At 40.4% G+C, this 25,222-nt stretch overlaps 2 protein-coding genes across 2 annotated transcripts in view; both read right to left on the bottom strand.

The window, feature by feature from the left end:
* ubap1lb (ubiquitin associated protein 1-like b) overlaps positions 1 to 8,904 on the bottom strand; it is an 11,763-nt gene extending 2,859 nt beyond the window's left edge. Inside the window, exons 1-4 of the mRNA XM_068731175.1 lie at positions 8,871 to 8,904; positions 5,713 to 5,818; positions 4,459 to 5,043; positions 611 to 760 (exon numbers count right to left, since the gene is read on the bottom strand). Coding sequence (XP_068587276.1) covers positions 611 to 760; positions 4,459 to 5,043; positions 5,713 to 5,817 — 840 coding nt within the window. The 5' untranslated portion in view covers position 5,818; positions 8,871 to 8,904. The remainder of the gene's footprint in view (positions 1 to 610; positions 761 to 4,458; positions 5,044 to 5,712; positions 5,819 to 8,870) is intronic.
* Positions 8,905 to 9,168: 264 nt separating this feature from the next.
* pdcd7 (programmed cell death 7) lies at positions 9,169 to 14,248 on the bottom strand. The gene is made up of 5 exons (XM_068731173.1): positions 13,129 to 14,248; positions 12,557 to 12,695; positions 11,626 to 11,856; positions 11,409 to 11,496; positions 9,169 to 10,005 (listed from the first exon to the last, which is right to left on the bottom strand). The coding sequence occupies exons 1-5, from the start codon at positions 14,119 to 14,121 to the stop codon at positions 9,873 to 9,875; spliced, it is 1,584 nt and encodes a 527-aa protein (XP_068587274.1). The 5' UTR covers positions 14,122 to 14,248; the 3' UTR covers positions 9,169 to 9,872.
* Between the last annotated feature and the right edge of the window lie 10,974 nt (positions 14,249 to 25,222).

The following is a 25,222-nucleotide window of genomic DNA, read 5'->3' on the forward strand; positions in this document are numbered from 1 at the left end:
TTTTGACAGATAATTGCATATAACAAGTGATAAATGAATCATTTACACAAGAACAAAACACCGGATTAAAACAGGGAAAATGTATTCATTTGACTGGCTCGTTAACTTCAGGTTCCAATTTGGGAGTGGTTAAGACACAGCTGTTTTTGAGTGGAATATCAGAAGCAAGTCCAATTTGAATTAAGGCCGTACTGTTAAATCAGCCAGTATATGTTATAATATTACACTTATGCGTTTGTGTTTGAAAAGGTCCATCGGCCGACTATGGTCCTCAAAATTCCAGTATCTATGATTTTGATGCATTGTTCAGAAGTGTGCAGCAGCCACAGTCCAGGATGCTTATTCAAGAATCCTACTATGGCGAAGGCATGGCCAGCCCTACTCTGCCTCTGACGGCTAATACTCGTGGCCTTCATTGATTGGGTTCCTTAGGTTTAGGCATGAGGAGTGACACTGGAGAGGGTTAGGGTAAGAATATCAGGGTAAGCCAATCAGAAGCAGAGGAGGGCGGGTCATAATGTCATTCATAATATCGCATTGAGGATCAGAGTCAGCCCACATCTGCTGTCAGGTCATGATCGTGGTCTCGCTGTTTGTGACGCTTACTGACCTGATCTGGGGTCTGCCGGCCGGTCTTCTGCAGGGCGATGATGGCGGTGCGGAGGGGGTAACCCCGGGCGGTGATGGCCCCCAGCAGCTCTCTCTCCTCTGGGCTCAGAGCTGACAGGAGCTCTGCCGACGAGTCCGACCCAGAGGACTTCTAGGAAACAAGAGACCAGTGAGTGAGTGTTATAACAGAGGAGAGCCAGGCAGTGAGGACCGATAGCAGCACCCACTCCGTCATACTAAATCTGATTACAATGTCTCAGATTCTTTCTGTAATAACAGCAGCTTTGACCCTTTCTTTTTTAATTCATAACGTTCCTTTGATTTTACAGACCGGACATTAAACACATACATTACATCCATGAAACATACACAAATGACATACAAGGAACGCAAAACAAAAGCAGACAAAGGACTATGAGGAAGGCCCTTACTATATCCCATAATCACTCTAGGCCCTGATCCAGATGCCTTGATGTAGCAGCAGTTCTTTCCATGCCTATTAAATCTATAAACTCTGCCAACCAGCTGCTCCAGATAAAAAGGTTGGAGCTCTTATCTTCCAGTTCAGAACAAGTTTCTGTTCAGCAGCAAGATGGTCCAGTGTTACAAATCTCATTTCCATACAGATAATCCCTCTAATTTGTCTCTAGCATGCATGTATGGACTATAGGGCATTTAGAAACGTCCACCTGGAGGATCTCTGTGAGGGCATTGGTCACCTCTGACCAGAGGGAGTTCCCTGCAGGGCATTCCCACAGCCAGTGCAACAGGGTGTTCTTTTCCCTCAGCCATGCCAACATTTGTCTGAGAGTGTAGAATACATGTTTTACATTTTACTGGGATGAAAAAACATTTCAGAGAACTTCCACCTGCTGAAGAACCTCTTATAACCTGCCTGGATTCAGGGAGCAGACTTTACACCGTCTATTTTTAGAGTGCAGATTCCTGAAAGGATTGATTTCCCCTTCCAGCTACCACAGCGTTGACATGCGTAAGCCGAATAAAAGGACATCTAAAGACTGACTTATGGCCAACTTGAATATAAATACAGACAAACAAATTCTGCTGTGGTGTGTGATGCTACAGAGAGCTGTCTGTCCCTGGCTTATGTGTGCAGATTTATAGTAGGGCTCAGGAGAAGGTAATGCCCTGAGCTTTACGCCGTATTCATAGTCTGCTCCTGCAGACCAGAGTAAAGGGCTAACTATACTACGGATTCCAGAGCATTAGCATTCCCTAAGCCACACTATAAACTCTCACTGTTGAGACTAAATGGACAACCTAACACAACGTTTTGGTGACAGCAGACTGTATATGAGAAGTGGATGTTGTCATCCCACCATGCCAGGACGCATTAACTGTCGAGTCTGTCGGATCCAAGATCGAATCTTGCTCACATTGGGATCCGATCTGCCAGACCGCATGCAGAGGTGGACTGGCTCACATTGAGTTTACATCTCAGTGAGGTGTATACAAATGATCAAACATAGGTCTCCATCATGGAGGAAAAACAAGGAGACCAAAATGTAACAATTAACTTCCTTAAACTGAAAACACAGCGAAATGGTTAAAGTTCTGAGACGAAAACACAGACACCTTCCAGAGCATGCAACGCTGTGGTAACGACCTGTCAATCACAAGGTAGCCCCGCCCCTAAAGCATCCCCTGCTTTATGGTCTGTTTGACTCTAAATGGAGCATAATGTACTAAATGAACATCATGCTGTATTGAAGAAGACTGTAAACTAGAGATTGAGACCATAAACTCATGTTTACGATGTTTACTGAGGGAATAAATCAAGAGAGAAGTAGAGTCATTTTAGACTAGACTTCTATACAACCAGAAGAGTCGCCCCCTGGTGGACACTAGAGAGAATGCAGCTTGAACACATGAAGAATTGACTTTACAGAACCGGCATTTGCCGCCTGGACAGCATGGTCATTAAACATTTGGTCACATCTTGTATAATATGACAGGTGTTTTGGTGTGTTTAGGACATACGATGTTCATTAGTTGTTGTTTTATACAGTGTAGTCAGCAATATTAGGACAGTGATTCTTCATTGTGTAATCCACCACAATGAATTTGATATTATACAATCACAATGATGTTAATGTACTGGCGTTCAGTGTTAAAGCTGCACTAACAAATATTTCAGTACATACCAATGGATAAATAACTATGTGAAATGTGAGTGGTGTCTGGCTGTTTAGCTGTCTGACCCATCACTTCAATGTTTTGGTTCACTCTCACTGCTCTCATGTAAAGGAGCCACAGTACACTACTTCCTCAGCAGCAGACAGACACAGTTAGAGACTAGCTGGTGAACATAGTGGAGCATTTAGCAGCCAAAGAGACAGATGTTTCCCTCGGGGGTTGGTGGAGACCAAACACCGAGCTAAAAGAGAGAGAATATTTGACTGACATTTATACGGTGAACACAAATGCCAAATGTTGCTCTGTAACTGCTGGGAGTGGAAATAACCTGTTTGCTTACACATTCAACATATCAACTTTAGATAATATGTTGATGTTGTGTTTACAGTTGTATTGTACTTCTGTAGCTCTCAGTGGTGGAACTGTACTATACTAACTATATTTACTCAAGATCTGTACTTAAAGAGCAACTTGCAGATTGAATTTAACCTTTACCTTAACCTTTCCTGAAAATGAACGTTTGAAATGTTGATGGTTGGTCCCATTTAGAAGTACTTGTATTGTCATTTGATACTTTTACTCCACTACATCTGAGAGGTAAAACTTGTACTCTATACCTCATTACATTTATTTTATTGGATTATTAACATATAATCAACAAATCAATTATGATGTATCATTACAGACTACGATACAATGATGATTACATTTTTTCAGAATTTCTGCATGAAGACTACTTTTACTTTTGGTAAGTTAAGTATATTTTGATGTTGATACTTCTGTACTTTTACTAAAGTAACAGAGTACTTTTGCATGTAACAAAGTTTTTTACATTGTTGTATCTGTACTTTCACTTAAGGAAAAATATCTGAGTATTTCCTCCCCCGCTGGTAGCGCTGGTCATCAGTGTTATTGGTTATGATAATATTGCACTCACCAAAGTAAGTGTTGGGAACATTTGAGATCATGGCTGAAAACATCACTAGAAACTGTTACGATGCAGCAACAAGCACAAGCGGTCACATGATCCTACAGCTTGTGACAGCTCCGCCAATGATGTCAATTTAAAAGTGAGCTCACTGTAATTTTTTTATTTTTTTATTTTTTTTTACAGTTTGCTTTCATTTTCTTCTCCAGGTAAGTTTGACCTGTTGGCTTGTTTACTACCTGTCTCATCATCTTTGAACCTCTTTTTTAGCAACCGAGCTGCTTTCTGAGATCTCAGTCGTCATAGTATTATGATGTCATGGAGCTACGAAAAGAAAAGACTAGTTGTAATAAACTGTAGTTTTCATTCAAGTATGATGACTTCATTTAGGTTTACTTTCATTTCTCCTATAAACATTGATAAGGGGGACTTTGTATGAATTGTCCCAAAAAGCGGATGTGAACACCCTCACGTTAAAGCAGAACATTGGCATTTTGACGTCAATGTATTTCAGATATAGCGGGCTAAATGACAGAATAAAATCAATGAAAAGATGTATTTCTATAATCTACAGTACAAACACATTTAGTGAGATGTTTCGCATTAGAAATATAAAAGCTTGCTCAAACTGAAACACATCCTGGAACTCTGTTATCCGTCTCAAAAAGTGAGACTGCTATTTAAAATGATTACTGTGAATACAACTGGAGCTCTATTGGTCACGATACAACAGTTTCCCTCCTGTTCCAATGTTTAACTCTTACCATGTGTGTTGTGTTGATGCTGGGGAGCATGTCGACTGTATTGGCTCTGGTGTTGGGGGCTCTGCTGGTGGGGGTCGTGTTTGAGGACGTGCTGTCTGTGTTGGGACCGTGCTGTTCGGACGTGTCCAGCACTGACAGGGAGCACTGTCGCAGGTTCTTCCTGCGCTGGTGAGGCAGGCTGCTGAGGCAGGCCGGAGGGTTCAGGAGGTCTGGGACGAAGGCTCTCTGTGCTTTCCTCTGACCACGCTGACATGAAGCAGCAGCAAGTTCTCCACCAGAGCAGGCTTTTCCTGACAAACATATCTTGGCTTTCTCCGAGGCCTCATCCTCAGAGTCAGAGATGGGCAACTTAATGCGCAGGACGTCGGGGTTGAGGCTGTGCGAGCGCTGTCGAGGATTGGGCTCCCAGAAGTCGGAGCAGTGACGGCTGGCCAGGCGGCTCTGCTGCGGGCTGCTGAACATCATCCAGTACGGAGGACAAGATGGCTGCAGTCCTGATGAAGAGGAGGGGAGCTCAGGCCGATGCTGGCTGGTGAAGCCACCCTGCAGCCCGGTTAGCACCCAGTTCTCCAGACTGAACTCATACTGGATGGACAAACAACATGTTAGTGACAGAAAGGATTCTACCCAGCATACAACTCTGTAGCGTTCTCTTTCCTCTAGTCAAATGTCATTATTGCAACATACAGGAATCTCAGTGGATGTCTGTCTGTAGGTCAAGTACTCAAGTGAAATATCTAAACACCTGTTCATGATGAAAAATTGTGAGGATCACCAAAGTTATAACAATTCATCCTGATAGGGACATGAAGGATGAACTGCATGTCATCACAATCCATGCAGTAGCTGTTGACATATTTCAGTCTGGACCAAAGTGGTGCACAGACAGACGCACAGACAGACAGACGGACGGACGGACAAACAGACAGACGGACAGACAGACACTAGAGCCGCCCTGCTAGCACAGATACAAATAAAAGAGCTGTAGCATGTTAGCATGCCTTTGTTGACTGAGGCTGATGAAACACAACTTCATGGTCTTTCCTCTGATAGCAACTTTAGGCCAAACTTTACATTTATACCCTGCTAGTGTTAACCCTCAAAACCCTGTAGTCTAAAAGCCTGAAGCCACATTGGCAGCCATTCAAGCATACAATAAACAGGACAGAGCATCACAGTAGCACATAGTGAAGGGGAGGCCATGGGTTCATTAAGATCAGTCACAGGTTAATGACAAGTTGAAACCACACTCACCTCTGTGTCCTGCAGTCTGGTGAGATAATCAGGGACAATAACTTCCACGTCTTCTTTGACTTCCTGTGAGGCACCCTGTGGCATCTTCAGAGGGACGCCGTCCATCCTACTGACACACACACACACACACACACACACACACACACACACACACACACACACACACACACACACACACACACACACACGTTTATTGAAGTCACTTTTGGGGACATTTAATAGACTTATTATCACAATCACATTCCTTCTCTGCGTCATAACTCAGTCAAATCAGCTCCACTGCTCAGAACGCAGACAGCAAAAGTTGTTAGTTCAACATTGAGTGGAGGACAGAAAGGTCTCCACAGCAGTCAATGTTCACATGGTGAAATAAAGAGTCATGTTTTTAACATTGAAACACACATTTAATCAACATTGTCTCAAAGTGCCTACTGTCAACTCTCCCTTTAATATATTTTAAATTAATTCAAGACTGGGGGACAAACATTTTAGGGGGTGTGGGACACGTTAATATTAAATAAAGAACTTGTTCACTGTCCTGAGTCACGCATGTTCTCATCATTAGCATTAGGCTACTGTCCTAGCATGTCTGATGTTGAATCTCATTTTCAAACAAACTGGCTTCAACCAACACCAAGCTTCCACTTAAATTACAACAACGGTAATACAGCCTCTTATGATGAGCAGATGGTGAAAATAGATGTCTGCAAGGTTGGGCGCTTTAAAAAACAACAACTTAAACGTACTGCAGTTATCTGTATCAATTGTATTAAATGTCAACTTTGCTGGTTGTGGTCAAACTAGGACAAGTTTAAATTTGTATACATTTATAAAAATGATGAGCAGATGAAGGAAGTGTAAGGATCAAGCGCCACAGAAAAACTCCTGTCGAACAAGTAGGCAAACCAATTAAGGGCAGCCTGTTATGTATGCCCAATGCTGAAGCCTACGACGGAGAACACTCTGTTCTCCATCGTAGAACAGAGTGTTCTCCGTCGTAGGCTTCAGCATTGGGCGTAGAACAGAGTGACCACTCTGGTCACCAGTGTTGAAAGCTGCTCTTAGGTCAAGCAGCAACAGAACTGAACATTCCAAAGCATCAGCGCACATTAAAACATCATTTGAAACCCTGAGCAGAGACGTTTTAGTACAGCACCTCAAACCAAAACTAGACTGGAATTCATCAAAGATTTCATAGCTGTCCAGGACGTCTTATTTACTCACTGCCTTACTAGGAAGAAATGGGTCAAGACTTGGCTCTGTTTAAAATAATCAGGCACACATCAGAGCTAAGAGAGCTTTTCACCATGTAGAGTATGGAAGGTCATAAGGAACTAAAATGTGATGAAATAGAGGGGCACATATGGACACAATGGCTGAGAGTTCTTCCATGAACTAGGCTGAACTGTCTCAATATAAAATACAAGCTGGACAGTCAGGCCCGGTGGTACAGGTGGAAATATTTTAGGCCTTATATCAGTGACCTTATCTCCAACGAATAATAAAAACGTTTCACAGTCATCCTTTGAAAAGGCCGGTAGGAGGGGGAGGAGCCGGGTTCACCTGTCTATCGACCATGCTCAACAAAGATCTGGCTTTTAATAAGCAGCTCTCACCTCATTCTTATGAAAAGATGAAAGTAATAACCTTTTTACAGCTACGCTTTCTGCACTCTCTTTTAAGCCAGCGTATGTCACACTTATGACACACTCTAGCCTACTTAGAGGCCCTGACAGCAATATATATATATATATATATATATATATATATATATATATATATATATATATATATATATATATTAATTTGGGTAAGCAAGCATCTCCATATTGATTAAACTTTATCATTTTAAATCTGGATTTACTCATTTTAAACCTATTGCTACACTCCTAACCTTAGATTGAATTCATCCTTGTAGGTGCAAGATGTTTACATTTTTGGGGGAATACTCTATAATAATTTGAGCTTTTTTTCAGAAATATTGGATTTGTATCTTTCACAGTTAAATAAACCATCATTGGTCTGCACAGGGACCGTCACAGAAGTCTGCAAAGACAGAAGTTGGCAGACCGTCTACTGAGAGTGTGAGAACGGTTGTGCGTTTGATGGACTGGATGTCAGCATGAATACGCTCGTGGTCAGACACTACAGCAGGTACATTTGACTTTCTGCTCACCGGGCGGTTCAGATCTGAGAAAAGCTAAAAGCTAAATCAGATGTAGGTTCCCAGGAAACCTGTCTGCTCACACCTCCGCCTTTCTAAATCGGTTGAGTAAATTACACAATGAAGAGTGGATTGTGTGCAGGAAAAGACAGCCATAAATCATGCCTGTGAGTAAACCTTCAGGCATATACAGTATGATATATGTCCCTCTGTCCTGTGAAGGCTAATCGGATATTTGCTCCAGAAACAGCGACGAAAACGACGGTCCACCACTTACAACAGCAGAGAGGACAAGTGCTCCGTAAGCTCCTCGTGTTGTCTCATACGGGCTAAACAGAAGCATGCTAATGCTACTGGACAAACAACATGAAACATATGTGACCACGTCCAAGCAGACCAGTTTAAGACCAGTGCAACTTTACTTAAGACGTGTTCATCCTGCAGAACAAACACTGCTTATTCTCCTCCTCTGTCCCCATTGTTATACTGTGAGACCTGCAATAAACTAATAGGCACGTGTACTACAAAACAAAAAGCAGGGTTGAGAACGAATTTTGAACTTCAACCAGAGTGAACATCCTAATATGATCTTCAAAGACGATCAAAGGCTGCAGGAGCAGTAAAATATTTTAAATCACTTCTTAAAACATAAAAAGACCAAAGTTTTATGTTTTCTGCATTTATCTTTTACCTTATATTTTATACTTTGGGTGTTTCATTCCATTTTATTCACTGTACTTTTATTTCCTCAGATTATAACAAATGTTACACTTTAAAAAAAATAAATAAAAATAAATAAATATATATATATATCTCTCTCAACTATAGACTGTAGCAGAGATAGTACGAACGGGTGGCATTCTTGTTATTTTCTCTATACATGAAGTAACTATATGTATAGAACAGCCTTATCTTACAATAACTCTGTGTTACAGTATCTCATTCGCTGATTTAAACTAAATTTGAAGGTTCTATAAAACAAATGTCATCTCACCTGTGTTGTCTTGGAGCTGCTGTCAGAATGTCAGTGTCCTCTCAGGTGTGCGTGTGTGTGTGTGTGTGTGTGTGTGTGTGAGAGAGAAGCTCAGACTGACACTAGAACAGTAATCCAATGACTCACAGTAACCTACACCAGCTGATGTTCCGTCCACACAGTCGGAGCACAGAGGACGTCAACAAAGAGTAAAAGCCTGACGTCAGACGGTATTATGGCGCTACAGAAAGCCGATTACAGAAGGTTCCAGTAAACACGGTGATGTCTCTCCAATCTGGAAGACTCCCACAACAACCTGTGATTATTCACTATTCTTGTTTTATTGTGTGAAGATGCCAGAAACAACTTTAGGTTCTACTGTATGATTAAAAACATAGAATAAGATGTCCACTCTGATAAATAATAAACGGTGTCCCGTCCACTTGTTGAGAACATTCATGACTCGTGATGATTGGGGTGACCTCCAGGTCTAATGCCATGCCAATGAAGGTTCTGTACATGGGACTGAGAGGGTCAACCCAACATGTTGCCTTCACTGAATGAAAAGAAAATCATTGGTGGATATTAAATGTATCATTATCAGTCAGTATGACATTTAAAATGAATAAAAACAAACACAAAGTAAACTTTCCAAAAAATAAAAAGAACCAAAGCTGTCAGATTGTATAATATATGAACCAGAGAAGAAAGAGAATCATCTCAGGGAGATTATGTATCACTGTGAAAAAGCCTGTCATCAAACAACATGAAGGGTTGTTTGTGGTAGAGCTTTGGAGGAACAGACGGATTCAAAGAAATGTGTTTTTTGTTGTTGACTCAATGTTCATGATCTCATTATCCTAATCAAGTTAACAGAGCTTTGTGGAACAAACAACTTCTAAATCCATTATTTACTCATTAACATTGTGTTCATGTCTTCCTCTGCTGCTCCTTCCACAGTCTAGGTTCGGGTTTCTAGAGCCGGATGTGAGGCAGTGGTTGACGGGACGCGGCGAGTCCGTCTCACTCCGTGTCAGCGGAGTGCAGAGCGGAGGCCCAGACCTGGTCCGACGGGGCGTCCGGCAGGATCCAGCTCTGAGGAACCCGAGAACCGTCAGGATGATCCGATGGAACCACAAACACATCCCACTCTCTCCTGAAAGACAACGGAGTACAGTTTGTAGTACAGTTTGTAGTGGCTGTAGGAAGTTACTGTGATAAGGCCATCCCTCATTTCATTCAGCAAACATCTCCAGTTTGATTTAACTGATTTAATCCTTATTATGATAACCCTTACATCAAATAGCAGCCAAATATGGTTTTAGCAGTACGTTATAATTACACTTTATGAAACACTGACATGAGGCCGATGCTGTCTCACTGAGTAGCTCTCAGTGACTCAGGAGTCTTCTGGACCTCCAACTTCTCTTAGACTTGAGAGAAACTTTGTGAATTCCACTCAGAGGAGTCTAAAGTTAGGACTGACATTATCTTTAGGACCGCCTCTAAACTCTGCCAGTTAGGAGCTACTTCACGCCTGAGGATGTTTTTGTTAGGTTGCAGTTTACATCCATGTCTGTCCAAAATGTGATCACTTCATCGTCTCAGACAAGTGTGAAATCGTCATGGTGAGCATATGAATTTTTGAATATGTTTTAGGCCACAGTGACCCTTCGACCACAAATTCTAATCCGTTCAACCGTGAGTCTAAGCGGGCGATTGAGCTAAATGTGAAGAAGTTCCCTGAGATACTGTGTTCCAGAGAATGGGAGCGACGTGATCCAACACCACTTGTCAGGTCGTCTCGGGTCACATGGTCCCATCTCGGTGTGAGCAGCTCCGGCTGAATACACACCAACTTCAAGACTTCCGCACGCTTTTATTTTGATGGTCACAATAATGACTTTACGACTTAGCGTACATAACTAGTCCTGCCCTCAAGGATGTTTATGTTATTAAATTATGATAAATAGACATCATCGATTTATCGTATATGGACATGATGTCAATAGTGCCTATTGTGTTTACATGCATGTTTGTTTACATCAACGTCAAACACATTTCAGCCAACATGTCTAATAATAGATTTTCTTTAACATTGTGAGACTTGGCCATTGCACATTTTATGTTAACAGAGCCCGAGAGTCCATTTAATTTATTGTGCGGTTTAATTTGATTCATGTTTTATTTATTTAGGATATTTCAATATTTTTCACATTCCACTTCCAATGTGTGATACACGACAGGTTGTATTAAAGGTCCATAGTTCAGTTATGGTCGAAAACTATGAGGACCCAAAAGCGATATGGTACAAAAAAAACCAAACCTGCATGAGAAATAAAGAAACAAAGAAAATGTGTCTCTAACATTGAATCACTTATAGGGATCAATCTGAGCCGGACAGACGTGATCACTGTAAGCCGCTTCCACTGCGCATAACTTTATTCATAATTCATCCTACACATTTCCATATACACGTTTGTATTTGCTGTGGCCCTTTAGGCTACCATAATTCTATTTGATAAATCTTATCATGTGACAGTGAAGTGAAGATCGAACCTGATTTGTAGTAAAGCGTGCAGTGAGCGCTCAGCCTGGGTGTAATATGCTCTGAAGGGCTGCAGAACACAATCAGCAGGAAGATCCTCTGAGAAACAAACAGGAACAATGAATCACACATTACAACATTATTCAAAAAAAAAAAAAAAAAACACGTCTGTGATCCAATCATACTGTTGATGTTCTCCCTTTGGTGTGGAGCGGTGCAAGTCGTTACCTCCAAATAACATGTCGTTCACTCTGCGTTTCCTCTGCAGGTGTCTCTCCCTCTCCTTCTTCATTCGTTTCTCCTGCTCTCTCCTCCTCTCCTCCTCCTGCTCTCCTTCCAGCATCACCATCAGAGCCTTCTCCTCTGCCGAGTAAACTGCTGTCCTCTTCTTCATCACACACCTCAGCTGCTCCAGGCGGGTGCTGAACGCCTCGTCGCATTCTTGCTCGGTGACGATTCCTGACGCGCACAGAGATGCAAACTGAAGGCTACGGGCTTCATGGTGTCCCGCTACAGACTGCAGGCTACAGTTTAATACATTTTAAAGAAGCTCCCATCATGCATCACCAGCTGCGGTGTATGCACAAAACAGGCAACGGACAAACCCATTTCACCCCCGTCTGGGAGAGTTAGAAGCCACGGTTTTAGCGAGAGAGTGTGTATGTGCGTGTAGTGATGAGTCTGAGGTCAGCAGTACCATTATGGCTGTGAACGTAGCAGTACAGTGTGTGTACAGTTTATTTTATCTGTGAAGAAATGCTACAACTCTTCAAGACCCAAGGTAGGTTCCTGCAGCCCACTGCAACCTGCTGATTAAAGTGACGGAGGTCAGATAGAATGAACCGGTGTTTCTCCTTCCAGCTTTTATTTTTGAATTTTGAATTTTTCCTTCCGAACCGTTTAACTGACAGAAATCGTATTGCCAGTTAACGATGAATTCTTGACATCCCTGACAGGAAGCATAATCACCTTATTCCTAGCCCCAGTGAATTATGGGCAGGACCTCTGGTTCTTAACTTCACTGACCAAGCATCAGTGGGACTGCTACAGGTGTCTTCCATTATAAACTGTAGTTAAATCACACACACATATATATATATATATATATATATATATATAAAGGGGACTGGGGAAACAGGTGCATGGCTGAATAACTCACCTTTCCTCGACGCTGCCTCTTTCCTCAGTCTGCGCAGTTTCTCCAGAGATCTCAGGATGTCCTGCATCCTCTTCACGTCCGCCTGCTTCTTCCTCACCTCACAGAGAACAGAGTCGGCAGCCAGCTTCAGCTCCCGCTCCTGGTACCGAGAGAGAACATGTAGAGCCATTATTAGCTCAATTATAGATATACATACAAACACATACTCATTTGAGAGAATGGGCTTAGTTAAATGGTTTTACAATAATACAAATGTTATAATATTTGGAATATAAATCCTCAGACATCACCTGTCAACACTCGTAATGGGGTCAATGCATGCTTTGCAGACTAACTTCTACCTCCTCCATTGTTTGTAGAGGAAGACAAAGATCAAACCTGAGTGAATGTTGGACTTTAATTCATCAATGACAACTGAATACTAATGTTGCTCTGTGTCTGCTGGTTGTTTCAACATGTATTTGCTAACTCATGAGCCACAATAACAACTTGATTTGGTTTGATGTACACTTCTGTCCCCAAGTGGTCAAAAGATGTATCCATGTTTGAATCCTTTACCACTTGTAGTTTACCTTCTTCTTCTCCTCCACTTGTTGGATCCGCTGCATCCTCCATTTGTTTATGGCGGCCTCCTTCTCAGCGATGCGCTCCTCTCTGTGCTCCTCCTCCGCCTGGAGCTCTTTCCTGGCTCTCAGTCGCCGAGCCCTCCTCTTGGCAACACGGGACAGTTTAGCTTTCCAACCGTCTAAACATTCCCTGTCACTGAGGACTTTGAGTTTATCCTGCAGCTCTGTCTTCACGTTCAAAGCCATTAAATACGAGTCCGCCCAAACGCACTCATTCTCCACGTTGTTCCTCAGAGCATCGCAGGACTCTGCCAGCTGAGAGACGAGCTGAGCGGCCCTGTACAGAGCCTCTCTCGGGTCCGGAGCAGAGCTGTCGCGTAGCTGCGGCTGCTGCTGCGTCTGTGGGGTCTTGGGAGTTTTGTCTCTGCCTTGTAAGAAACGTCCGACCCACTGCAGATCCTGCCTCCTTTGAAGGACCGCTTCATCCTCAGGTCGCGGTGTTGTAGCCGGACTCCTGTCATGCGGGCGGCCGAGCGGAGCTCCACTCTCAGAGAAGTCCTCATACTCGTGCTGTTGGTTCTGACTGGGGTCCATCTCATACCACGTAGTCTGGGGACTGGGTCGAAACTGCTGGGTGAATGTGTCAAAGGTCGGGGCTCCTCTGCTGTTGAATGGGTTTATCGGAGTGGCGGTCACCGCGTTAGGGAAGTGTCCAGGTGGTGGGCAGCCGAAAGGAGGCGGGGGGACGGAGGGGTCAAATCCATATGGAAGGGGTCCACCGAGAGACGGAGCAGGGAAACCGCATCCAAATCCGTACGGGTGACCGTCATATCCCCGTGTAGGTGTCCATTGTGGAGCAGTGTGGTTCGGCTGTGCCGGTTCATGAGCCGCGCTGCTCGGCGGCGGTCTGCTAGCGGTGTACGGTGTCTCCAGATAGCCGCCATTATACCCAAGAGGCTGCTGTGTTTCTGACGAAGCGTGGTGATATATGTTGTCCATGTCGTGTACAGTAGCACACTGGGGCACGTTACAGCACTAGCGTTAAATAGTTACATCCATTCCCATCTCTGCACAGAAGCCATGTTAGGTGACGCAGTTTCTTCTTCTTCTTCGTTTTATCAGTTCCGGCAGACTCGGCACGGTTTACTGCGTTGCTGCCTCCCATCGGCGTAGAATTGTTATTGCTGTTTTTGGGTCCGTGTACGTTTTGATAGTCTGTTTTACCGTTCATTCGAAAAAATCAAAATACGGAAACACCATGGTATTCTCGTTTTTCGTTTCAAACCAAAAACGGGAAAACGGAAATGGGCCGTTGTACTTCCGTTTTTTATGTCTGAATTCAAAAACGAAAAACCACAGAACCAAAGTCAAATAACGAGCCGAATTTCGTTTTTGCAAATCCCTTTTTTGTTGTTTCCTTTAAAACGAGACGCAGAGCACAACAGGTAACCCGGAAAGAAGAATATTTGAAAAATAAAAGTGAAATTAATAAATAAATCTGGACCGATGGGAGTGTGTTACCATCAGTAGTTGACTACATGCTGTTTAATATTCATTCATCCATGTACACAGCAATAATACACTTTTCGATTAATCGGTGCATTGTTTGATGCAATACAGTTCGTGATATAGTTGAATCAAAGACATTTTTGTGTTCACAGAAATGTTGCTGTTGGCACTGATCTTTGTTTTTCCACTTTATTATGCTGTTGCTTGAGTGAACGCAGAGTGTAGCCTGTAAGGACACGCAAAGTAAGTGTTCACCTTTCTACCACTAGATGGCAGTATTAGTGTATTTAAACCTATTTACCTGTGTCTTTGTTAATTATCTAGGTTATTGATACAGATATATTCAATGCTGATTATCTCATCTGATATTTGAAGTGTATGGTTAATTTGCAACCTAGTTGTATGCATCATGTATTTACTTGTTATATTTGTGTCATTTAAGAACCAAACATTCCTACATGGAAGAGTGAGCATGTGTTGATCACAAGGCAATAAATAATGACAATAAATAAAGATGATTCATTTGTTACACTTAAATCCTGATTTGAATGGTTAAACAGAAGAGGTCAAAGGGCCAAGATGAGAAGATATAATGTTGGTCAAATACTGTGGTCCAAATAAAATTACATTGAGTTACAGAAAGTTTGACTCGAGTATATTTTAAATTATGTTTTCCTAATCTCACAAAACAAGCGCAAAAACCAGATTAATTTGTTCTCTTTTCTTCTTTGCTATAATGTTACCGGTCTCGTGACCCCTCAGATTAATCTCTGGAGCTGTAGGGGGATGCAGACCGTCAGGCTGGAATTGGGTTGGAAACCAGTGCAACAGACAACCAGCTCTTTAGCATGTTGGACACACCAGCATGGCACCGTCTCGTAAATTAAGTTCCCATCCAGTAACACTGGTCTGCAGAAGACTGCTGTGGAAGGAAGGCTGTTTAAAACTGTTGAAAACTGCGACCGTAATATGAGAGAAAAACATGTCCCTTGAAATGTAATTGAAATTGCAGTTAATGATATTGGAATGCAATTGTTTCCTCTTTTGTTGTAAATTTGATTAATTTGCTCTATGATCCGAAAGTCAAAGGTCACATTCTTGCCTGAGTACACTGTGTTGGCCTTTAAAGTGGTTTAAATGATCAGATCCCCTTCCAGGTAGCAGGTGCTTGTGATTCTATTCTGATGTTTTTGTGTCTTCTTACATGTGCTGTTAGTAAGATTATTGGTTCAATGGACAAATGTCTTGTTGTGGTGTTTATGTTGCAGATGGGATTTTTTGTTGTTTCTTTTTACATTTTCAGGGTAGAATGGGGGAAACATGTTAATTTTGATGAGTACATATCTGTCACTCCATTACCATTGAATACAATGTGTATAGTTTTATTTGAGCAACTTTTACTTTAATATAAACCCGAGGGTCCCCCATTTGGACGCAGAGTACATAAAAACTTAGAGAGTTTTGTGTTAAAAGTAACTGGCAGAGAACCCACGAAGAACGAATATAATGATGTTATAGTTCTGCAGAAACCTCAGCGTCCTGGGAACAACATGAACTCGGTCACTTCTACATGAGACAAACACATCTCCCATCAGCCAAGCAAACAAATAACAAAATATCATAAATCATACTCGATATGACTGGAAAAGACCGGAGAAAACAGCTGCTACACTCCGTTAGCAACGTGCTACCTACGAACATGCAGCATGAAAAAGCATGTCCGCCTGACGGAGATTACGGACATATCTTCCATTTCTCTCTCCGGTAAACCATCGCAGAGATATTCAGCTTCGTACACAAAAAGTCACACAGCTTTCATCGAATATTGTACTCACTTTTGGTCGAATCTCAGCGAAAAAATGAAATATCTCCGTACTTCCACTGCTTGGTATGTCCAGCTGCATGTGCTCCGTGTGAATCCGTTCGATTCGTGTCTCTCCGACACTCCTCGGCTTCTTGGGAGGGTTGGAAGCTCAGCAAATTAGATTTCAGATCTGCCATCAGATGGGACGTTTATCATTCCCATTGGCTAATAGTCCTGTCTATCATCTAGCTTTCAATTCCAGGCAATTCTATTGGCTCCTACGGTTCGAAGGAGGTCTCAATGGTGAAAATCGGAGAAAGGGGGGCTGAGATACAGCCCTAAGCAGAGAGAGTGGGCTGAATCTGAAGCAGTATGTGACCATAAACTAAACAACTAAAAAGGGCTTAGAAAGAGCTTAAAACACTCAAAAAAGGTCCAATCTTCTGTCTTTTGATTCATTGAACATCAGGAGTGATACATAGAAGTGATATAGTGTTTTTGAATTTAAAAAAAAAAAAATTATTCAAATATTGGAATATTTAATCAGTTTTTTAATTTTATATGCTCTATATTTTATAAATGTTTCACTGTATCTATGTATAACTGTGTATAAAGAGCCTTTATCAGTTGTTATAAGAGCTGGGAATATTTAAAATCTTGGATTTCCATACTTTCCAAAAAACAATATCCTGAAATTGCTGTTTTTCCAGAGCAAGCTTTTAAATTTTCCAAGTTGTGCTGTGTTCCATCCTTATCTTATGTTAACCTGTAACATGTATACTGATAGTTTCATGATTTTTCACATCTCAAAAATATATTAAAAAATTGTTTAATTTTTTTTTAATTTTTTAATTTAATTATACACTTAATTAGGTATTTCTTATCTTTATTCGAGCTGAGGCCTGCAAATAGGCCTCGTTTATAAAAGGATAAGATAAACTTCATGTCTTCACAGTCTAGCACATATTTCATTTTTAATCTGTTATGGGAAAGGCTGGACCTGTAACATCCACTGTTGATAGTGAAAAAGTGTGCAGCAGTCTAGCTGCTTAACCGATACCCCCTCCCAGTGTGAGTAAGGCACTGGAAGACGGCTTGTTTAGTGACATCTGACCTAGGTAACGAACATACGGATATCAACGGATTTGTGTGTGTGCAACAGGTGTAGGAGGACTGGAAGTACTCCAGGATGGACCCACTCTAAAGGGCCACCGCTAGAGGAGGAACCCTGTGTGCTTGGGAACCTCGCTCGGCTATGAAGGGCAGCTTCAGGACCCTGGTCCTAACACCCTCAATTTAGATACCAATCTGACCCCTATTGCTTCACTAAAAACACAACAGCTAATGTCTAAGCATTATAATCACACTGCAACATCATGCATGATAAACAAGAAGATCAAGAACAATCTGACCCAACCAAGTTAGGAAATCACATAATACTGAACACCATTTTAACCTTAGCTTATAACAAGTCTGTTATTCAAAATGTTTGTCAAAGTATTACTAATGAAGCTCTAGCATGAATTCAGTCAGGAAGACTATACTCTCGTATGCTTAGGCTTGTAGTTTATTTCTTATACATCTACCATTCACTTCTCATACATGCGCTCTCATAATTTCATTGCTCGGGCTGTCAATCATGATATCAGCTGTTTAGATCAGTTGGTCTTTTTAATCCAATAGCACAATGAAATGACTACACGGTTAGCCTATCATCTTGCTGCCGTCTCTTTTCAATACGAGTGTCTCTCTACTTTCAGTACGTTCGTGTTGCTGTTATGCTATGAACAACTTTGCTGGACTTTGACTCTATATTAGAATTAATGCTAAAAGCTGACTCAGAAACTGTTTACTATCTGACTCGCGGTGAGATACCACAGGATTCTCACTAAAAGGAACTCAGTATCGAACACCCTCAGAACATACGACAGAGATTGCAGATTTCTTCAGTTCACGCAGATTTACTTGCATTGCACAGAATACAAGTAAACCAAGCTGTCCGGGTTCAACTGATCAGAATACAGAAAATGTACTTTACTTTATAACATTGACACCCCCTTCATTAAAGGAAATCCCCTTATTACTCATCAGCTCTGATCTATCCCTTAAACAGTCATTTCGTTCATCATGCATAAAGTAGAGATTCATAACTGTCCCTGGATCAAGATTCTAAGGGGGCGTGTGGGACATGGGGTCTCCTGGAATTACAGTAGGGTTACCAATTAATCAACAGCAAGAGCATTACTTTACATTACAGTCATTTAGCAGACGCTTTTATCTAAAGCGACTTACAATAAGTGCATTCAACATTGGTAATCAAAAGAACTACTAGTCACCAGAAGTCATAAGTACATTTCCTTTTCCAAACAAGCATCTAAGAGCATGAAGCAGAGCATAATTCAGAGCCAAAGTACTGGCTGGGTGGGTTTTCAGCCTGCGCCGAAAGATGGGCAGTGACTCTGCTATCCTGACGTCAGTGGGAAGTTCATTCCACCACTGTGGGGCCAGGACAGAAAACAGCCGTGACCGGGTCGATCGGCCGCCAGGACCTCTGAGCGACGGGGCGATCGGCAGCAGAGCGAAGTGATCAGGCGGGGGTGTAAGGCTTGACCATGGAGATAGGAAGGAGCTGTTCCTTTCACTGCCCTGTATTCTAGCACCAGAGTCTTAAACTGGATGCGAGCTCTTACAGGTAGCCAGTGTAGAGAACGGAGAAAGGAAGTTGTGTGGGGGAACTTGGGGTGATTGAACACCAGGCGAGCTGCAGCTTTCTGGACAAGCTCCAGAGGTCTGATGGCCAACGCCGGGGCTCCGGCGAGTAGAGAGTTGCAGTAGAGCGACACTGGTCAGAAGGCCATCCCTGTCGCCGGACATAGTCGTAAATTTACTCTCCTTGTGAATGTAGCTAAAGGTCCATGGTCTATGCCTCTTCTTATGTGTTAAATGTCTAGTGTCTACTCATTGTCTTTGTGAGGGCCCATATGCAGCCTAGAATGCAGCTCAGATCCATCCCCCTCTCTGTCTTAGTTCTCCCCCCTCCCTTTCCTAACTGCCTTAACGTCTCACACAACATGAAGGACCTATTGGCTCAAGCGCTGGCTGGTCACTCTGACCCAGCCACTGACACAAAAGGCTTCCTGTTTTTTCTCGGAGCCAGGGTGGGCGACATGGCTGCCGGCCTCGGATCGACCCTTACCTCATATTTTAGGATTCAAGCAATACAAGCAATAAAGGATTCTACAGGGGTCTGTGAATGTACAACTATGCATGAACTGAGTGTAACCCAAAAGAGTATAAATTGTAAGCTTATAAAAGGTACCTGAGCAAACATATAGGATAAACTCAGAACCATGGAATATAGTTATTCAAATATAGTTATTCAACGCACACATTTCAAAGATAAATGATCACACATATATGAGATAAACTAAAAGCGAATAATCCAGTTATACATGCATACATTTTTCCTTCCTCAACTTTGTCATCACATATATGTTATTAATAAACAATTATCTTTTCTTTATCTAATTTGTCTCTCCTGATTGAACTGTCGGCCTCTCCCATGGGAAGATCTCTCTTACCTTTACGAGACTACGAAGGCACTCTCAGAGATAAGCAAGACTGGACTTTAGTCAGAATGTACAAAATACAAACCAGTTTTATTTTCTAAATAAAAAGAAGAAAAAAGGTTACAAAAATGGATAAAGTAAAAATAAGTAAAAGAGAAGAAAAAATGTCAAAAGTTCAAATCCCCAAAAAGACCTTCAAAAGTGTCCAAGACCTGAAGGCCTGAAGCCCAAAAACCCCAAGAGCTTAACAGCCCTGAATCTTTGTTCTGTCCTCCTATACCTCTTTACTCTGCACTTCTTTAACCTCCTGGTCCATATATGGTAGACACCCAATCATTCTCAGTTCATTGGAGAAAGCAGTTTACGCAGTCTTATCTATTCTGACAGACTTGTTCTTTAAGTTAACACTTTCTTGCTAGCTCCCCTATGAAGGTTTCTGTCTGGCTTTTATTGAAAAGGATGTTCCTCTACCAATTACTATCGTTGCAGTTTCTGGACTTACAACCTTAACTTACCGTTTACTATACTGACTGACAATTATCAGAGTAAGTTCAACCCAAAATTAATTAATTAACTTATCTTTTCCATTCAGTAACATAGAAGCACACATGATTACATATTGATAAATGATAGAAAAACACATTAAGGCTATCATCATTAAATTGACACTAAATATATGACATTACATGTAAAAAATATATCTGAGATCTAAACACTTATAGCTCAATATAAGGAAAGAAATCGTAACTCATCGAAGAGAATGCAACTTAAATGAGGATAAAAGATATTAATAAAAAGTCAATTACACTAAGATATCACTTCCTATATGGCTACAGTTTATATGGCTATATGGTTTAATTTTGAAATGATACATCAGAATGTCCTGGTTCTCTTTCATTGACACCTTGAGGTGGTCTGCTATTAACCTGAGGTGAAATAATTTTGTAACTATGCACCATTTTCACTAAACTCTAATCTGAATTTAGAGAAATTGTCTCATGCATGCGATTTTGAAAGGTTTAATTTTAAAAAGCTCATAATCATAATAATCATAAAATCAGGACATCATAATGTTCTGATTTTCTTTGAGTGACACTTTGAGGAGAACCAGGACAATTTGTCTAACTTCAGATTAGATTTTAGAGGAAATGGTGCATAGTTCCAAAATAATTTCATTTTGAAATAATTTCACCTCAGGTTAATAGCAGAACACATCAGGGTGTCAGTCAGAGACAATCAGGACATTCTGATGTAGAATTTCAAAATTAAAGCCCTTCAAAATTGCATGCATGAGACAATTTGTCTGAATTCAGATTTGATTTTAGAGGAAATGGTGCATAGTTACAGCATTATTTAGAATCAGGTTAATAGAAGACTACCTAAAGATGTCAATCAGAAAGAACTAGGACATTACGATGTAGCATTTCCAAATTAAAGCTCCAAAAAAATCACATGCATGAGACAAATTGTGTAACTTCAGATTAGATTTTAGAGGAAATGGCTTAGGGTTAAAAAAAAAGTTTACCTCAGGTTTATAGCAGAACACCTAACAATACCAATCAGAGAGAACCAGTATATTATGATGTAGCATTTCAAAGTTAAAGTCCTTCAAAATCGCATGCATGACACAATTTGTCTAACTTCAGATTAGATTTTAGAGGAAATGGAGCAGTTACACATTTTTTTCACCTCAGGTTTATAGCAGACCACCTAAAGATATCAATCAGAGAGAACCAGTACATTATGAAGTAGCATTTCAAAGTTAAAGCCCTTCAAAATCGCATGCATGAGACAATTTGTCTAACTTCAGATTAGATTTTAGAGGAAATGGTGCATAGTTACACAATTATTTCATCTCACGTTAATAGCAAACCACCTAAAGATGTCAATCAGAGAGGACCAGTACATTATGATGTAGCATTTCAAAAGTAAAGCCCTTCAAAATAGCATGCATGAGACAATTTGTCTAACTTCAGATTAGATTTTAGAGGAAATGGTGCATAGTTACACAAATATTTCACCTCAGGTGAATAGCAGAACACCTAAAGATGTCAATCAGAGAGAATCAGTACATTATAATGTAGCATTTCAAAATTAAAGTCCTTCAAAATCGCATGCATGAGACAATTTGTCTAACTTCAGATTAGATTTCAGAGGAAATGGTGCATAGTTACAACATTTTTTCACCTCAGGTTAATAGCAGACCACCTAAAGATGTCAATCAGAGAGAACCAGTACATCATAATGTAGCATTTCAAAATTAAAGCCCTTCAAAATCGCATGCATAAGACATTTTGAACAAACTTAAGATGAGATGTTTTAGGAAATGGTGCATACCTACACAATTATTTCACCTCAGGATAATAGCAGACCACCTAAAGATGTCAATCAGAGAGAACCAGTACATTATAATGTAGCATTTCAAAATTAAAGCCCTTCAAAAAAGCATGCATAAGACATTTTGAACAAACTTAAGATTAGATGTTATAGGAAATGGTGCATACCTACACAATTATTTCACCTCAGGTTAAAAGCAGACCACCTAAAGATGTCAATCAGAGAGAACCAGTACATTATAATGTAGCATTTTAAAATTAAAGCCCTTCAAAAAAGCATGCATAAGACAATTTGAACAAACTTAAGATTAGATGTTATAGGAAATGGTGCATACCTACACAATTATTTCACCTCAGGTTAAAAGCAGACCACCTAAAGATGTCAATCAGAGAGAACCAGTACATTATGATGTAGCATTTCAAAATTAAAGCCCTTCAAAATCGCATGCATGAGACATGTTGTCTAACTTCAGATTAGATTTCAGAGGAAATGGTGCACAGTTACATTTTTTCGTCTCACGTTAATAGCAGACCACCTAAAAATGTCAATCAGAGAGAACCAGTACATTATAATGTAGCATTTAAAAATTAAAGCTCTTCAAAATCGCATGTATGAGACATGTTGTCTAATTTCAGATTAGATTTTAGAGGAAATGGTGCATAGTTACAACATCTTTTCACCTCAGGTTAATAGCAGACCACCTAAAGATGTCAATCAGAGAGAACCAGTACATTTTGATGTAGCATTTCAAAATTAAAGCCCTTCAAAATCGCATGCATGAGACATTTTGTCTAACTTCAGATTAGATTTTAGAGGAAATGGTGCATAGTTACACAATTATTTCATCTCACGTTAATAGCAAACCACCTAAAGATGTCAATCAGAGAGAACCAGTAGATTATGATGTAGCATTTCAAAAGTAAAGCCCTTCAAAATAGCATGCATGAGACAATTTGTCTAACTTCAGATTAGATTTTAGAGGAAATGGTGCATAGTTACACAAATATTTCACCTCAGGTGAATAGCAGAACACCTAAAGATGTCAATCAGAGAGAATCAGTACATTATAATGTAGCATTTCAAAATTAAAGTCCTTCAAAATCGCATGCATGAGACAATTTGTCTAACTTCAGATTAGATTTCAGAGGAAATGGTGCATAGTTACATTTTTTCACCTCAGGTTAATAGCAGACCACCTAAAGATGTCAATCAGAGAGAACCAGTACATCATAATGTAGCATTTCAAAATTAAAGCCCTTCAAAATCGCATGCATAAGACATTTTGAACAAACTTAAGATGAGATGTTATAGGAAATGGTGCATACCTACACAATTATTTCACCTCAGGTTAAAAGCAGACCACCTAAAGATGTCAATCAGAGAGAACCAGTACATTATGATGTAGCATTTCAAAATTAAAGCCCTTCAAAATCGCATGCATGAGACATTTTGTCTAACTTCAGATTAGATTTTAGAGGAAATGGTGCATAGTTACATTTTTTTCACCTCAGGTTAATAGCAGACCACCAAAAGATGTCAATCAGAGAGAACCAGTACATTATAATGTAGCATTTCAAAATTTAAGCTCTTCAAAATCGCATGCATGAGACATTTTGTCGAACTTCAGATTAGATTTTATAGGAAATGGTGTATACTTACACAATTATTTCACCTCAGGTTAATAGCAGACCACCTAAAGATGTCAATCAGAGAGAACCAGTACATTATAATGTAGCATTTCAAAATTAAAGCCCTTCAAAAAAGCATGCATAAGACATTTTGAACAAACTTAAGATTAGATGTTATAGGAAATGGTGCATACCTACACAATTATTTCACCTCAGGTTAAAAGCAGACCACCTAAAGATGTCAATCAGAGAGAACCAGTACATTATAATCTAGCATTTCAAAATTAAAGCCCTTCAAAAAAGCATGCATAAGGCAATTTGAACAAACTTAAGATTAGATGTTATAGGAAATGGTGCATACCTACACAATTATTTCACCTCAGGTTAAAAGCAGACCACCTAAAGATGTCAATCAGAGAGAACCAGTACATTATGATGTAGCATTTCCAAATTAAAGCCCTTCAAAATCGCATGCATGAGACATGTTGTCTAACTTCAGATTAGATTTCAGAGGAAATGGTGCACAGTTACATTTTTTCGCCTCACGTTAATAGCAGACCACCTAAAAATGTCAATCAGAGAGAACCAGTACATTATAATGTAGCATTTAAAAATTAAAGCCCTTCAAAATCGCATGTGTGAGACATGTTGTCTAATTTCAGATTAGATTTTAGAGGAAATGGTGCATACTTACATTTTTTTCACGTCACGTTAATAGCAGACCACCTAAAGATGTCAATCAGAGAGAACCAGTACATTATAATGTAGCATTTCAAAATTAAAGCCCATCAAAATCGCATGTATGAGACATGTTGTCTAACTTCAGATTAGATTTCAGAAGAAATGGTGCATAGTTACAACAGTTTTTTGCCTCATGTTAATAGCAGAATACCTAAAGATGTCAATCAGAGAGAACCAGTACATTATAATGTAGCATTTCAAAATTAAAGCTCTTCAAAATCGAATGCATGAGACATGTTGTCTAACTTCAGATTAGATGTTAGAGGAAATGGTGCATACTTACACAATTATTTCACCTCAGGTTAATAGCAGACCACCTAAAGATGTCAATCAGAGAGAACCAGTACATTATGATGTAGCATTTCAAAATTAAAGCCCTTGAAAATCGCATGCATGAGACATGTTGTCTAACTTCAGATTAGATTTCAGAGGAAATGATGCATAGTTACAACATTTTTTCACCTCAGGTTAATAGCAGACCACCTAAAGATGTCAATCAGAGAGAACCAGTA

This window comes from Cebidichthys violaceus, unplaced genomic scaffold (genome assembly GCF_023349555.1).
Source record: "Cebidichthys violaceus isolate CVI_PGR_0920_01 unplaced genomic scaffold, fCebVio1.0.p SCAF_5, whole genome shotgun sequence".
Classification (NCBI taxonomy): domain Eukaryota; kingdom Metazoa; phylum Chordata; class Actinopteri; order Perciformes; family Stichaeidae; genus Cebidichthys; species Cebidichthys violaceus.